We start from the raw sequence: 16,049 nt of genomic DNA on the forward strand, positions 1-16,049 counted from the left end.
CTCGACGTGCGGCGGAGCTTGACCCTCATATCTATGTTTGATGTCCTCGTGACGAGCGGAGCTCAATAGTCGACCTCAAAGCTGCAGGCGGAGCTTGGCCCAAACGGAGTCGCGCCCGAGCGGCGTAGTGGAGATTGCCTAGATTTGGGGCCTTGAGCTCGACAGTCACAATTGCCCAAATCCCTCTCTCATGAAAAAATATTCAGTAATTACAAAATGTCACGTCAATGATTAACGTCCGACGCCACGTTGGTGATTGATGTGACACTTTGCAATTGAATTTCCTCCTCTCTCATCTTGTTCTAGGTTTTCTTCCTTTCTTTTGGGCTTTTTTCAGTTTTTTTATGTGGCGCTTGCGTGTCGATACACCAGCACTAATTGTCCTAAAAAAACATTAATAATGTCACATCAAATGCCACATCTGATTTTTAACAATATTCATGAACGGAATCGAAAATATATGTGTCAACACTAATACAAGTTTTGTCTTTTTTGGATGACACAAGAAAATTGTTCAGGATATTGGTGTCATCTTTTGAAGTTTTTGGTGACATTTGCCCAAATAATTTTCTCTAAAGAAAATTCGTGTTCGAAGTTAATTTTATAATCAAATTATTCCACGTGTCAATCAAACGAATATATATCTTATATTTCACATGCCCGATTAGAAGTCCATTTTTCTTGAACATGAAATACGATGTCTTTTCCTCTGTCCCCCATCCGTTTGTATTTCTTCTTCAGGTCATACATCTTTCTTTTGCCGCTCTTCCTTCCTTCCTTCCCCGCCATAGCCAAGATCCATCTCACCTCCACCCACTGTTCCACGAGATTGAGAGAGAAAGAGCTTCAAGGCAAGTCGATTATTTATAGAAAAAGCCCCCGGCAATGGCGAATGGTGGTGTTGCACCTCCTTGACGAGGAAGAAGAATACCTCAGGCTCAACCCTTTGCGAAAGTAATCGTTTTGAAGGAAGGGGTATCGTCAAAACTCGCTTTTTTCTACAGTATCAGGCGCTGCGAATGTGTAGGAACAGTAGAAGTTGCAGCAGAGTGGTGGTTGCTCGTGAATGAGGGCGCTTCATTCGCTTGTCGACAACAAAGCGTCCGCTCTAAGCAAGGCTTTGATAGCCCATTGTCAAGCTATCGTAGCAGGGACTTTGAGGGATCTCTATACTGCCAATAACATATTAAGTGGGTATACGAAATGCGGAGAAATCTGGGTTGCTCACCAACTGTTCGACCGAATGCGCAACAGGGATACAGTGTCCTGGAACACCATGATTTCCGGTTATGTTAATAGTGGTAAGTTGGAGAGAGCATGGGATTTTCTGGAGTCAATGAGACAATGTGGACTAGACGTGGATGCTTATACTTTTTCAAGTATGCTGAAGGGAGTAGCCAGTGCTAGTAGACTTGATCTCGGACAGCAATTGCATTCCTTGATTTTCAAGCAAGGATATGCCAGGAATGTTTACGCGGGAAGCGCTCTTTTGGACATGTATGCTAAGTGCGAGAGGGTTAAGGATGCGTACATCATGCTTCAACACATGCCACAACGTAACTCTGTCTCGTGGAATGCACTTATCAGTGGATTTGCGCAAAGCCGTGACAGAGAGACCACATTTGGGCTTTTAGATAGCATGGAGCATGAGGGTGTTAAACCAGATGATGGGACCTTCGCTCCTCTCTTGACATTGCTCAACGACCATGAGTTTATCAAGCTAACTGCACAGGTCCATGCCAAAGTTATGAAGCATGGTCTAGAATGGGAAAATACTGTTTGTAATGCTGCAGTTTGTTCATACTCGGAGTGTGGTTCCATTGAAGATGCTAAGAAACTGTTTGATAGCGTTGTCTTTAGAGATATAGTGACATGGAATTCAATGCTTGCTGCTTACCTTGTGCATGGTGAAGAAGACTCTGCCTTTAGGCTTTTTATTGATATGCAATGGCTGGGCATTGAACCAGATTTTTACACTTACACAAGTGTCATAAGTGCTTGTTTTGAAGAAGCACAAGAAAATCTGGGAAAGTCCTTCCATGCTTTGGTAATTAAAAGAGGTCTGGAGCAATCATTACCAATCTCCAATGCATTTATTGCTATGTATATCAAATTGGGTAATGGATCCATGGACGAAGCTATTAGTGTCTTTGAATCAATGGAATCCAAGGACCGGGTCTCTTGGAATTCCATGTTGACTGGATACTCCCAAGTTGGGTTAAGTGAAGATGCATTGGAACTTTTTGCTCGGATGAGATCTTTGAATACTGAGATCGATCATTATGCTCTTTCGGCAGTTCTCAAGTCTTGCTCTGATTTAGCAACTCTCGTTTTGGGCCAACAAGTTCATGCATTGGCACTTAAGTTTGGCTTCGAGTCAAATGAATATGTTGGCAGTGCCCTGATCTTTATGTACTCTAAGTGTGGCATTATTAAAGATGCTAGAAGCTCTTTTGAAGAGACCTTCCAAAGCAGCTCAGTCACTTGGAACGCGATTATCTTTGCCTACGCACAACATGGTCTAGGACACGATGCACTTGATCTTTTCCATATGATGAGAGCAAGGAGAATAAAGCTTGATCACATCACCTTTGTTGCTGTACTGACTGCTTGTAGCCACATTGGTTTGGTTGAAGAGGGCTATGGGTTTCTATTATCAATGGAAACGGATTATGGAATCCCTCCAAGGATGGAGAACTATGCTTGTGCAATTGATCTTTTTGGGCGTGCTGGGCTTGTGAATGAGGCTAAGGCCTTGGTGGATTTGATGCCGTTTCAACCTGATATGATGGTGTGGAGGACTTTATTGGGTGCTTGTAGGAGTAGCGGGAACTTGGAATTGGCTTGTCAGGTCGGGAATCGACTACTTGAGTTAGAGCCTGAAGAACATAGCACTTATGTTCTGCTCTCGGACATGTATGGGCGCCTTCAAAAATGGGGTGATCATGCGAGGGTAAAGAGGCTTATGAGGGAAAGAGGGGTGAGGAAGGTCCCTGGCTGGAGTTGGATTGAGGTTCAAAACCAGGTTCATTCTTTTAACGCTGAAGACCGTTCCCACCCACTCTGCGAAGATATATACCCTGTGTTGGAAGGCTTGATGGATGAAGTAATAAAGGTGGGTGGGGATGCCAATTCAGAGGATCCGTTGCAACAAACAGAGATATGGTTCGGGACTCTTTGACAGTGACATTTATTCATATTCTCTTAGTTGATGGCAACGAATTTCATTGGTTCAGCTACAGGTGCTTGGATAATTTTTTAGGCAAACAGTCGGTGCGGCGAATAAGGAAGATTGATAAGCATTCTCCATTGTAATCATACAGAAACACAAATTTCAGGCAGCCTTCTTCTCATTGTTTTATGCTCGATGAAGAGGAAGAGAAATTGGTTTTCCGTGAATGTGAAGCATACCCTTATTCAATCGAAGTTACTATCTCATCTAAATAGGAACTCCCTCTTTGTTGCTCCTCAAGGGGAAAAAGCTGTGAAGCTGGGAGAGGGAGTCAGCATAGTGGAGGATGAAAAGGAGGATGCCTTTCGGTAGATCATGATTTCATTAGTTTATCAATTATACGTAACTGAACCTTTGCATTGGGGAAGTCTTACCTGGACCAATGACATGATTACGATGTTAAGGTACCTTTAGTCATAGTGGGTTGTTGGCTCCACCCGTTATTTCCTTCTACGACATGCTGTTGTCATCGCCAAATTCTATGTCGCTCGGTCATCTCTACCTCACTGCCGGTCAGTACCTCCGAAAGAAAGATAGGACTTCATTAAGGGGAGATGCTGAGTTAATTTGCTAGTGAACGAGTGTGTGAAACTCAATACTGACAGGGCAACCAAAGGCAACCCGGGTTTCGCCAGAGCAGGTGCTGTGTTCGGAGATGGAGGAGGAAATTACATTTGGAGGCTGCACAAGTTTGGTGGGGCATATGCTCTTCCACACCGGCGGAACTTTGGGCTTTATCGGCACGATCCCGAATTTGCACGACTATTCGACCCTCAAATGATGCTCCTAGTTGAAACGGAATCGCCATTGGTTATAGAGTTGTTAAGGAACAAGGACAGGAATACAATGAAGCGGGATCCTTTTGCTGAATCGAATCAAACGACCGCGTTTTCGAATGCCATTACAAGAATGGACCAGCAGATTTGCTCGCTAACTTTCTGCAGAATCTACATTTTCTGCAGAAGCCCCGGGCAGACTGGTCCAATATTGTTCTTGGCGGTATATGCTCAGATAGGCGTTTCCCATTGGAGTTTTGGATTCTCCTTTGGCTTTTTAGCCCTTTGTATCCAAACACACACAAAAGAAAAAAAACAATTGAGTTTGATGTTGACTCACGGGGACACAAAAAAGAAAAGAAAAGAAATTTAATGTTCGCTCACGTGCATCTTTTATACTATGTTCAGGATTCCTTAATTTTTCTCGCTCTCTCTCTCTCTCTCTCTTGAAAAAAAGGGAAATAAATAAGTAAAAAAAGAAAGAGTGATAATAATAAAATAAAAAATGACACTTAGAATTAAATTCAATATCATAGGAATGGAAAGATCCCATCTTCTTATTGTTGTTTTAATAACCCATAATAACATTTTGTCTATGATTTGGAATGGAAGAAAAAATGGCCAGGTTAGGTACGGACCAAGCATGAAAAGAAAAAAGAAAGCTTTTCTTTATCTAGATGGGATTGCTTTTCTCTTCCCACCCGTCACAAAAGTTTTGACATCATGGCGTTATGCTTCGTAATCGTGCAGCCTCTTTTCCAGTACTTACTTTTCTTTTTGTCGGAATTCTAGTACTTACTTTAAGTCCCCGATAATTTCAGACGTTCGATCTATGAAAATAAGACTATGATCAAATGTTGAGATTTATCGGGATACTATAGGAGCACTGCATGGGACAGAGGATCTTCTCTCACGGGCTCTCTCTCTCTCTCTCGCCCAATCTTAATAAAGAAAAATTGGGAGAAATTACCAAAAAAATTATAAACCTATTACATTTATTGTCAATTTTAAACCTTTCAATTTAACCAATTTTATCCTAATTTTTTTAATGATCCGTCAATAATGTCATTCTGGTCAATTTTAGCCGGAAATTGCTAATATGAATATCGATCATCCTACGTGGCACAGTTTAACATTGACGTGGACTTCTTTTTTTGCAATTATTAAAAAAATTTGCATCTTTTATATTTTTATTTTCTTTTATCTTCTTTTTTTCTTCACCGTGGCTAGCGAGAGTCGCCAGGGCCTCGTCTGCCATTGGGCTAGGCCTATCCTTGCTGGCCGTGGCCGAGGCCCTAGTGAACCTCACTGACCCAGTGGAAAAGAAAAGGTAAAAGATATAAATATAAAAAATTCAATTTTTTTAAAAAAAATTGCAAAAATCATTCATGTCAGCACTAGCCATATCACTTAAGACAACCAGCCTCCACGTCAGCGATTTCGGATCAAAATTGATCAAAAGAACTATATTGACAAATCGTCACAGGGCTTAAAATCGAATTTGCCAAATTAAAAAGTTTATAATTGAATTGACATAAATACAATAAATTTACGATTTTTTTTAGTAATTATTTTGAAAAATCGAGAAAAGGAAGAGCTTTGTCATGGCGTTCTTTTTACATGAGTGCGAAAAGTGAGAAGCAGGTGAAAGCGCCCCCACAAAGTACTCTTTGGGATACACAGCCATTCTCTCCATATAAGCAGATCACCCTCGAAGACATTTTCTTAAATTTTCAATCTCAAAGCCCCCCGCAAGTCAAGAAGTCAAAATTAGATAGTTGACCCAAACTAAAACTAGCCAACCCTTACTAATACTAATATTAATACTAATGATAATGATAATGATAATGATAATGATAATGCATCAATCAACGAGTCTAAACAGGGATTGAGTATGGTCCAATATAGCATGCCGACTTTCGGCCGACCTAGGATAAGCTTTAACCAGACACAGCCAAAAACCCAATCGGCAACATCCACGTGCGAAACCCCGCGATTTAAGGTCGGTCCATGCCGAAAAAACAGAACCGCGAATGCCCGCTGCTGCAGCAGACAAAATGCATGTTCGCTCATCGATTGATGACTTCCGATCCCAAAAGTCAAACTCTCTTCATTCATAATTCACACCAATCTGGACAATTTAATAATAATTACATGCCACCCTTACTTTAATGCCACTGCACGTTACTTTAAATAAATAAAAAAGAAAAAAGAAAAATCCCGGGCACTCCTCAAAAAGCAGCAGCAGTTTTCCTTAATTAATCCAACCCTAATCCGCCTCACGAAATTACAGAAATGCCCCTGATCCCATCGCCTCCCGTGGAGCCACCAAAAACAAACAGAGAAAACAAAAAAAAAAGAAGGATTCGTCTCACCTGTTCGTACCGAACCGAACTGCATTTCTTCTGTGCGTCTCCTCGCGGGTTGTTGACTCGTCGGACGGGGCGAAATGACGGCGATGCCCATGCTCCGGACACGATCGACGGAGGGAGGGGGCGGGGGGGCAAAACCGGCACCATCTTCAAGAGGCGCCCCTGCTCAGCATCTCACTGAAGCGCTTGAGCGAGTCGAGCCTCTGCAACTTCAGATGCTGCTTGAACCGGTTGATGAAGGCGTCGGCTTTCGCGTCGATCTCGTCTCCTCCTTCTTCCTCGGACGCCGCCGCCGCCGTGCCGCTGTTTTTCCTGCCCTCTCTCGCCGTCTGGGGCCTCCGGCGCTCCACGAAGTCCTCCTCTTCCTCCTCGGAGTGCCCGCCCGCCGACCTCTCGCTGGCCAACTTCTTCATCTTCGCGGGGAGCCTGGCCGGCGCCTCGCCGGGGGCGTCTGTCCTCGGGTCCGACCTGATCCTCCTCACTCGATGGTCCTGACGGGCCCGACCCGCGCCACTGTAGGGAGCTGAGTCGTCGGCGTCGTCTTCAGAACCGGAGTCGAATCCGAGGTGGTGAAGCGCGTCTGCGTCCGAGTCATGTTCGCTCGATCTGTAGAAGGAAGAGAAGTTGATGGACTTGACTCGCTCGAGGAGAGACGGGGCTCGGGCGAGCCGTGGCGGCTCGACTCGGCCCCCGTACTCCTGTTCCGGTGAATGCTCGCCGTGGTCGGCTTGCGGCTGGCCGTAGCCCGGCGCTTGGAATTTGTAGAGGGAGAAGTCGAAGGACTTGAGCCGCTCGACGAGGGAAGGCGCCCGGGCGAGAGGCGGCGAGTCGACCCGGTGGGAGAACTGCGGCTCCGGGTACGAGCCTTGGGCGGGGACGTGGTCCGGTTCGGGATACCCGGCGGGGTGGTCGAACATGTGGAGAGAGAAGTTGATGGACTTGAACCGTTCGAGGAGGGACGGGGCGCGGGCGAGCGGCGGGGGCGCGTCGACCCGGCGGTCGGCGAAATCGTGCTCCGGGTAAGAGTGCCCGTACTGGGCCGGCTCCGGGTATCCGCCGGCGGGGTGGCCGAACTTGTAGAGGGAGAAGTCGATGGACCTGACGCGGTCGAGGAGGGAAGGGGCGCGGGCGAGCGGCGGCGGCTGGTCGGAGTGGCCGAGGTGGTGGTCGGGGTGCCCTCTCCTGGGGGAGGTAAAGCGGGAGGTGAGGAAGATGGTGCCGATGACGAGGTTGAGGAAGAGGAAGAGCGAGCTGGGGGTGAGCCAGCCCTCCATGAAACCCCACATGGCCGCAGGAAAAACGTTACTGCTCCGCTGCACCTCCTCCTCCTTCTTCTTCTTCGCTGCGTTTCTGAGGGGCTTTCTTCGGTTTCGGAGTCAGCAGAAATGGTCTGCGAAACTCAGATGTGGGAGGATGCGGCGAGGGCTTGAGACATATTTATGCGTGCGGTGTGTGAAAGCCGAAGGATGTAAGGATGGGGTGGAGCGACGATGAAATCTCGGTTCGTCCGTCCGTTTCTCTTTTGGACATTTCCTGCTTTCTTTGGTTGTATTATGGGACGGGGAAAAGGGCCACGTCGGCGTGACTCACGTGGGATATTTCGGGGTTTGAAAAATCAAACGATTCCTTTCGACGAGGACGACTCGGCGGGTCAAGCCCCTTCGCAGCAACGGATGCATCATTTGCACCGTGAAATTTACGTCGGCCTTTTAAGGAAAAATGAATAATTACATAAATAGCCCATAAATTTTGATTCAATGTGCAATCTAATCTTTGAATTTTTAATTTATTCAATATAGTCCCTAAACTTTAACTCAAACTTTCAATGCTTTCAATGTAGTCTCTGAATTTTCGATACATGTTCAATTTAATAACTAAACTATATGAAATTATTTAATATTGTCCCCGAACTTGAATTAATTGAAAGATGACATTGAACATTTTTATGAAATCTAGTGACTAAATTGAACACATATAGAAAGTTCAAGAACCATGTTGAACGCATCAAAAGTTCAAGGGCTATATTTCACATTGGGTTAAAATTCGGGGATCACATTGAATAAATTAAAACTTTATGGACTATATTGCACATAGGACCAAAGTTGAGAGACAATTTGTGTGATTTTCCCCAAGAAAAACCTGGATTTTTTTTAAGTTTGCAGACTTTTTGCCTTTTCGTCTTGTATCTTGGAACTAAATTTGCTGCACATCCCCCTTACAAAATGTATGGTTTTGTAGGTGTAAATCGACCGACATACGCGCCAAAGAGAGGCCAACGGAATTTTTTTTTTTTTTTTGGTCAGAAAGGCTAACGGAATTTGACGTGCACTAAGAAGCGATCGAACTTCCAAACGGCTGGACCCCGCCCAATGGTTTCATGCTCGGCCACAAAGCGTACGCATGAAACTTTGATGGAACGTGGATCCCACGGAACCATGTCTGATGGAAAGCAAAATGGGAGAAAATTACACTGCATTAAAATGAAAACACATCAAATTAAAGGAAGTGGAATACGAATGAGACATTTGGTGGAGAGTGAATTATAATGATTGGCAAATTTAAACTACGTTTGTTTCGCGGAAAATATTTTCCGGTGTTTGGATCGCTTACGAAAATGAGTCAACGAAAAATATTTTTTTTGTAAACAGAAAATCTATGTTTAGGCTCTAAGAAACGATTACCTCTTTAAAAATCAGAAATCATTTTTCAAAAATATGACTAAATATATAGTGCCTGGACTAAAAACTCTACGTTTTGACACGAGAACCCCAATGCTTGTTCCCAGGCCCTTGACAACGGGGCGGGTTCCATTGAGGCCGAGCTCGAGTCCAAAGAGCGAGGCTCGGAACCCAAGTGCCCATCCACAGAGGCCAAGTCGGGACCTTGGCGCTCGTGCCCGAATCTCTAACACCCATGCCCAAGTCCAATAAGGCGGGATCGTGTTATCAAGGTCTGGTCTAGGATCTCGATGCCTGAGTCCGAGTCCTCGACACTCGCGCCCAGGTCCATGAAGGTCAGGATCGAGACCCCAGAGCTCGTGCTCGGGTCCTCGGCGCTTGGATCCATCGAGGTTAGGCACGAATCGGGGTCCATCAAGGCTGGACCATGAACCCTAGTGCCCGTACTCTGTTCCTTAACTATTTATGGTGTTCCGAATAATATATGTCTATTTAGAAACATATTTTTCTTATCAAATGACGGATAATATTTTTCAGTTTATTTTTAGGTTACAGTTAAACACCGAAAAATATTATCATTTTCCTTGAAAATGATTCCTTAAAAAATATTTTTTCATAAATATTATATTTTTCGCGAAATAAACGAGATTTTGATTGTCATCGATTTTGTAGATGGAGATTAGCATTTTGCGTAGGTAGAAAGATAATATGTGGACATGAAACGTGAAAGGTCGCTGACGATGGAAAGGAGTCGATGCTTGGAGTAGTCACCGTCCATAACTGACAAGCCCTTGTCTTCATATGCCTCTCCCAAATAAATTTTGTACTCACAAAGATTTATAACTCCACATGGGTCTCCACTGCGTCTCAGTCGCAGTAGCCCGCGACATCATGTATGCTTTAAATTTGACGCCCTCCTTGTTTCAATTTAGACTCCGTTTATTTCATGAAATATATAAATATTTTTAAATTTTTATTTTTTAAGGAAAGTGATAATATTTTTCGATATTTGGCTAAAATTTAAAAATGAATAGAAAAATATTTTTCATTATTTAATAAGAAAAACTTGATTTGATTTTTCTAAATAGACATACACATCCGACTGTTAGTGACGTGCACATAAACAGCTCGAGAACCGGACATGGGCACTGAAGTCCCGAGCTCAGATCCCGGCTCCGGGCAACGAATACGAGCATGAGCAAGAGTACGAACACCGGTCCAAAGTCCACATAAGCCAAGCTCGAGAACCCGATGGTCGTGCCTCACTACTTGGCATCTTGGCCCCGGTCCATGTCCCCAGCACTCGCTCCTAAGTCCATCGTGGCCAAGACCGAGCCAACACATGAAATTAGGTCCCGGCACTCAAGCCTGGTCCGTCGAGGCCGGGCTCGAGACCCGATGCGAGTGCCCGGGTCCCCGTCCGCGCCTAACCCGTCGAGGCCGAACCCTGGACCCTGGCGTCCGGGGAGAGGATGAGGCGGAGTGATGATATCACAGTTTGGCTGTCCTTTTCTGGAAATTTCCTTCTTTTTTGTTTTATTGTGGAGGAAAAAAGGACACGTTGGTGGGACACACGTGGGACTTTTCAGGGGTGAAAAACTGAAAAATCAAATGATTCCTCTAGACGAAGACGAAGACTCGACGGTCAAGCCATCACAACAGAAGCTGTCATTTGCGCTGTCAAATCTACTACGGCTTTAGAATTAGTTAATAAAATTTATATAAAATACAATAACATTTTAAAATTTATCAAATTGATATAATCAAATTCTTCCGTTAATTTCGTCAAATTAAATTAATACTAATATAATTTTTTTAATTATTTTTTATCTCTTTCGTGGCTTTTTAAAAAAAATATTTTCTCTCTTCTACCTAATATTGACCTTTAAAAAACATGAAATATAAAAATGAAATCACGTCGTTTTAGCCTAAATCTTAATTCTTTAACCAAAATCTTAGTTAAATAAAATTACAAAAAACGCAAAACCGCCGCCGCCCCACTGTTACTAGAAAGGGCCGAGAACCCTCGTCAACTGCAGGTGACGACCCGACGACCCTCGCTTAGTGGCGCCCTCGCCACAGTATGGTCAAGGGCCCCCTAATCTGATCAAGAGTCGTCGGCCCTCAATGAGCCCCGCCAATGCTTGGACGGTGGGGCAGCAGCAACAAGGGCCTACCACCCTTGCCCTTTCACTTTTTTTTCCTTTTTTGTGTTTTTTAAAACACAGTTTTTTTTTTATTTTTAATCTAATTTAATTAAGATTTAAGTTTTTTTGTCGGGAATTAAGATTTAGGTTAAAAAAATCATATTTGGATCAAAATGACGCCGTTTTTACCTTATCATTTCAAGTTTTAGCTAAGTCAGCGCCACGTACGAGAGAAAAAATAATTAAAAAAAAATCACGTCGGCATTATCCATTAGCTAAGCTAGACGAAGTTAATGGAATGGCTTAATTGCAAAAATTTTGAAAATTTTAAGACTTGATTGCATTTTTTGTAAATTTTATGACTCAATTGCAAAAATCACGTCAGGTCAATTTGTTTTGATTTTTTTAAATAGACATACACATCCAACTGCTAGTGATGTGCACATGAGCAGCTCGGGAACCAGGCATAGGTACCGAAGTCCCGAGCTCGAATCCTGGCTCCCGACACGAGCATGAGCACAAGCAAGAGTACGAGCACTGGTCCAAGGTCCACATAAGCCGAGCTCGAGAACCCAATGCTCATGCCTCACTCCCTGGCATCTCGGCCTAGGTCCATGTCCCCGGCACTCGCGCCTAAGTCCCTCGTGACCAAGACCGAGCTGACACCCGAAATTGGGTCCTGGCGCTCGAGCCTGGATCCATCGAGGTCGGGCTCGAGACCCGATGCTAGTGCCCAGGTCCCCGTCCACGCCGAACCCTGGACCCTGGCGCCCGGGGAAAGGATGGGGCGGAGTGATGATATCACAGTTTGGCTGTCCTTTTCCGGAAATTTCCTTCTTTTTTGTTTTGTTATGGAGGAGAAAAGGACATGTTGGTGGGACTTTTCAGGGGTGAAAAATTGAAAAATCAAATGATTCCTCTAGACGAAGACTCGATGGTCAAGCCATCACAACAGAAGCTATCATTTGCGCTGTCAAATCTACTACGGCCTTATAATTGAGTCATAAAATTTATATAAAATACAATAAGATCCTAAAAGTTCGTTAATTTCATCAAATCAGACTAATACTAACATGATTTTTTTTTTATCTCCTTCGTGGCATTTTTGAAAAATATTTTCTCTCTTCTACCTAGTACTGACCTTTAAAAAACATGAAATATAAAAATAAAATCACGTCATTTTAGCCTAAATCCTAATTCTTTAACCAAAATCATAGTTAAATAAAATTACAAAAAACAAAAAAAGGAATTTAAAAAAAAACACAAAAAACGGCGAGGTCGTCGGCCCTCACGAGCCCCCGCCAATGCTTTGACGGTGGGGTGGCGGCAGCAAGGGCCTACAACCCTCGCCCTTGCACTTTTTTTTTTTTCCTTTTTTGTGTTTTTTAAAATATAATTTTTTTAATTTTTAATCTAATTTAATTAAGATTTAAGTTTTTTGGGAATTAAGATTTAGGTTAAAAAATCATATTTGGATCAAAACGACGTCATTTTAACCTTATCATTCAACTTTTAGCTAAGTCAGCGTCACGTACGAGAGAAAAATAATTAAAAAAAAATAACGTCAGCATTATCCGTTAGCTAAGCTGGACGAAGTTAATGGAAAGGCTCAATTGCACCAATTTAACAAGTTTTAAGACTTGATTGCACTTTTTGTAAGTTTTGAGACTTGATTGGACTTTTACAACAAATTTTAAAACTTTTAAGTTCGCGGACTTTTGCCTTTTGGCCATGTATCTTGGAGATTAATTTGCCGCACATCCCCCTACAAATTGTATGGATCCGTAGACGTGCTAAAGAGAGGCCAACGTGCTAAAGAGAGGCCAACGGAATTCGACATGCACCGAGGCGATCAAACTTCCAGGCGCTTGGACACCGCCCCGCAGTTTCATGCTCGAGCCCAAAGCGTATAGACTTCCACGGAGTGTAGACCCGACGAATCTCCGCCCGATGGAAAGCAGATTGCGAGAAAATTAAACCCGCACCGAAACGAAAACCACGCCGAAAGAAACTGAACACGAATGAGACTACAGCGGAGCGCGAATTGTAGTACCCATTTCCCTTTCTCTCGCCCTAAAACAGTAAACCCTTTCTGAAGAGGTCAAAAGATGAAACTTAGATTGGCAAATTTAATGAGCCAAGAAATTGGCACATCGAATTTGTAGATGGAGGTCAGCATATAGTTTTGGTTGGTAGACAATGATGTGGACATAGAATGTGAATGGTAGCTGAAGAAGACAAGGAGTCAATGCTTGGAGTGGTCACCGTCCATAACTAGCAAGCCCTCGTCTTCATATGCATCTCCCAAAAGTCTCGTACTCCGCAAAACTCGTAACTCCACGTGGGCCTCCCCTCGTTTTGAATTTAGGAGACATTTCATTTTGCAAACTCTTTATCTTACTATACCAAAGTCAACCGCACGTCAATGGATAGGACAAAAATAATCCCCGAACTTGGATTCCACGTGTAATGTTATCCCGAGGCTGCTAATTTTGTCCAATACGCTTCTTGAACTATCGGTAAATATTAGTTGCGGTCCTTCATTTCGCTCGAATGATGAATCAGATGATATATGGCGGCGTAGATTATTATATACCGAGCGGGATGTTTAAAAACGACGAGTCGGCGTGTCCATCTTTTCATCCGCCCGCTTTTAGAAAAAAGAAAAAAAAATCTAAATTAGGGCGTCGGCATGCCTATCGTTATTTGGCGATCCTACCTGGATAATCCCACGTGTAAATTTTTTTTTTAGTCCGACGTTCAAACTTAACGGATTTGAAGACACGTCGGCAGCAGATTTCATCAATTTAAATTGACGGAAGGATGACCATTGCACGTTTTTGCATAATCCCAGCGACGATATTGCACATCGAATCGAAGCTCGGGGTACCATTTATATCATATTTCCGTAATTTCTAATCTAGGTAATGATAATACCAACCCAATACGGCGATCTCGCCTCTCAAAATTCCGTTCCATGTTATCTGTTGGAAACCCATCACGTAATCTGGGGTGGTGCTGTCTGAAAACAAAATTCGAAGTCGTGGTTTCACATTTTCAACGATCGTACTCTAGCGATTCGGAGAAATCGAGGCCGGGGGCGTCAAAACATCAAAGTCGCAATCCACAGATGCGGACAAAAGACACGCGTCTGAGTTAATCTCTTGCAATCATGATCTTCCAAAAATTCAAGACAGGCCAGCGGTGACGTGCACGATGACGCCAGGGACTACAATATTCGATGGTGTCTCCGCCGAACTTTTATAGCAGATACAATGGTACAGATAATCTTTAAATTTTGATACAATGTACATTATGATTTATGCACTTTTAATTATTCGATATAATCTATAAATTTTTAGTACATGCTCAACTTAATCTCTGAATTATATGAAAATATTTATTGTTATCTTTTCAATAGTTCAAGTTCATGGACAATATTATACTTTTTGATACAAGGGCTAAACTGAATATGTACAAAAATTTTAGGGATTTTATTGAATAAATTAAAAGTCCATGGACCACATTACAGGGACTACATTACGTATTGAGCTAAAATATAAGAATTATTTATGTTATTTTCCTATTTTATGACAAAGGTTCGAGAGTTCCGAAAGAAAGAGCAGCAGATGCGACAGGAACAGCTCCTGCCTTTGAACAGTGTGGATTTGTCAATGAAAACGGTAGGTTAGATAGATGATTTAGAAAGTCCTTTTTCTAAGATCGGGTCATGCTATTAAGTAAACAGTCCATTTCCCCCCATCTAAAATGGTTTGCTCATAACGTAGAGAAGTTGACATGGTGACAACAATGTTTCTTAATTTCTTTATAGCTTGGAAGATGTTTTCAAGATGATGGTTCATCTTCGAAACTTTTTGTTTTCATATGCACTGCGATTCGCATCTATCAGCTTTCCGACTTACTTGTTTTTTCGGTCACCAAGGGGTGAAAGAATAACCGGCGAGATACCTCCGATCCTTCCTGAGATGATTAGGCGGAGCTAAACGAAGGTCGTCAATCGGGTGATCGTTTTGGTTTGGATGGAGAAGCCAGGGAAAGAGGGGAAATGAACGTGGGTGTCAAAAATATGGGATTTTTTTTTTTGAGGAGGTAATAAAAATAAATATTTTAATTTGTGTCAGTTTCGCCGGAATTTCTTCCGTGACGAAATACCTTTTACTGAAAGTCGTTCTTCGGCTTTTAATTAAAGGAGACTAGGGTTCTATGCTAACTCTAGACAGGAAATATGCAGGCGACTGAAGGAATCGACAACTTTATATACAACGCGACTATAGAGATGCAAATTGTGCCCGAATTCAATCGACAACACAACCCACAGAAAATACAGACTTGTGAACATAGCCAAATATAAACAAACTATGCCGGGATTGAATTAACGAGCCTGATAACATAAATAAAGATATTATGTCAGAATTTAATCGATGACACTCTGAATGGAAATTAAACTCCGGAATTTAATCGACGATGCAAATCGAAAAGCTACAACTATGAAAATAAAGTACAATGTAAGAAAGTAAAGTACCGAAGATAGTAAATTTGTTTGATTTGTGCTGGGGACTCTCGTTGTATGTTTGGTGGTATTTATAATGATCCAAAAAAAAACACCCTTTCCAAAAAAAACTTTTTTTTTTTTTAAATATGATTTAGATCCAAAAGCCGAGTTTTGTTTGCTTAAATAATGGATTTTGACTTTAATTCAGACAATATATTTTCCTAATTCTGATGAACTTTACAGAACAGTTTAAGTTTTGGTGGGCCTTTTGCTTTCGCTTTAATGGCAAACAGAAAACATGCCCTTCATGCCATGAGCTTCTTTTGAGTCA

General features: G+C 42.7%; 2 protein-coding genes across 2 annotated transcripts; one reads left to right on the plus strand and one right to left on the minus strand.

Annotated features, from left to right (window-relative positions):
- Positions 1-775: 775 nt before the first annotated feature.
- On the plus strand, positions 776-4,327 carry LOC115671303 (putative pentatricopeptide repeat-containing protein At3g25970). Its single transcript, XM_030592837.2, has one exon. It carries the CDS (start codon positions 1,067-1,069, stop codon positions 3,179-3,181), a length of 2,115 nt encoding a protein of 704 aa, XP_030448697.1. The 5' UTR covers positions 776-1,066; the 3' UTR covers positions 3,182-4,327.
- LOC115670940 (pathogen-associated molecular patterns-induced protein A70) lies at positions 4,075-7,803 on the minus strand. Its single transcript, XM_056320923.1, has 2 exons — positions 6,384-7,803; positions 4,075-4,443 (listed from the first exon to the last, which is right to left on the minus strand). Exon 1 carries the CDS (start codon positions 7,664-7,666, stop codon positions 6,530-6,532), a length of 1,137 nt encoding a protein of 378 aa, XP_056176898.1. The 5' UTR covers positions 7,667-7,803; the 3' UTR covers positions 4,075-4,443; positions 6,384-6,529.
- Positions 7,804-16,049: the final 8,246 nt, after the last annotated feature.

Source organism: Syzygium oleosum, unplaced genomic scaffold (assembly GCF_021117445.2).
Source record: "Syzygium oleosum isolate NSW1041296 unplaced genomic scaffold, Sole_v2.1 Sole_v2.21, whole genome shotgun sequence".
Lineage (NCBI taxonomy): Eukaryota > Viridiplantae > Streptophyta > Magnoliopsida > Myrtales > Myrtaceae > Syzygium > Syzygium oleosum.

Coding starts and splice junctions, on each gene's coding strand:
- LOC115671303 (XM_030592837.2), top strand. CDS start 1,067: ATGAGGGCGCTTCATTCGCTTGTCGACAACAAAGCGTCCGCTCTAAGC.
- LOC115670940 (XM_056320923.1), bottom strand. CDS start 7,666: ATGTGGGGTTTCATGGAGGGCTGGCTCACCCCCAGCTCGCTCTTCCTC.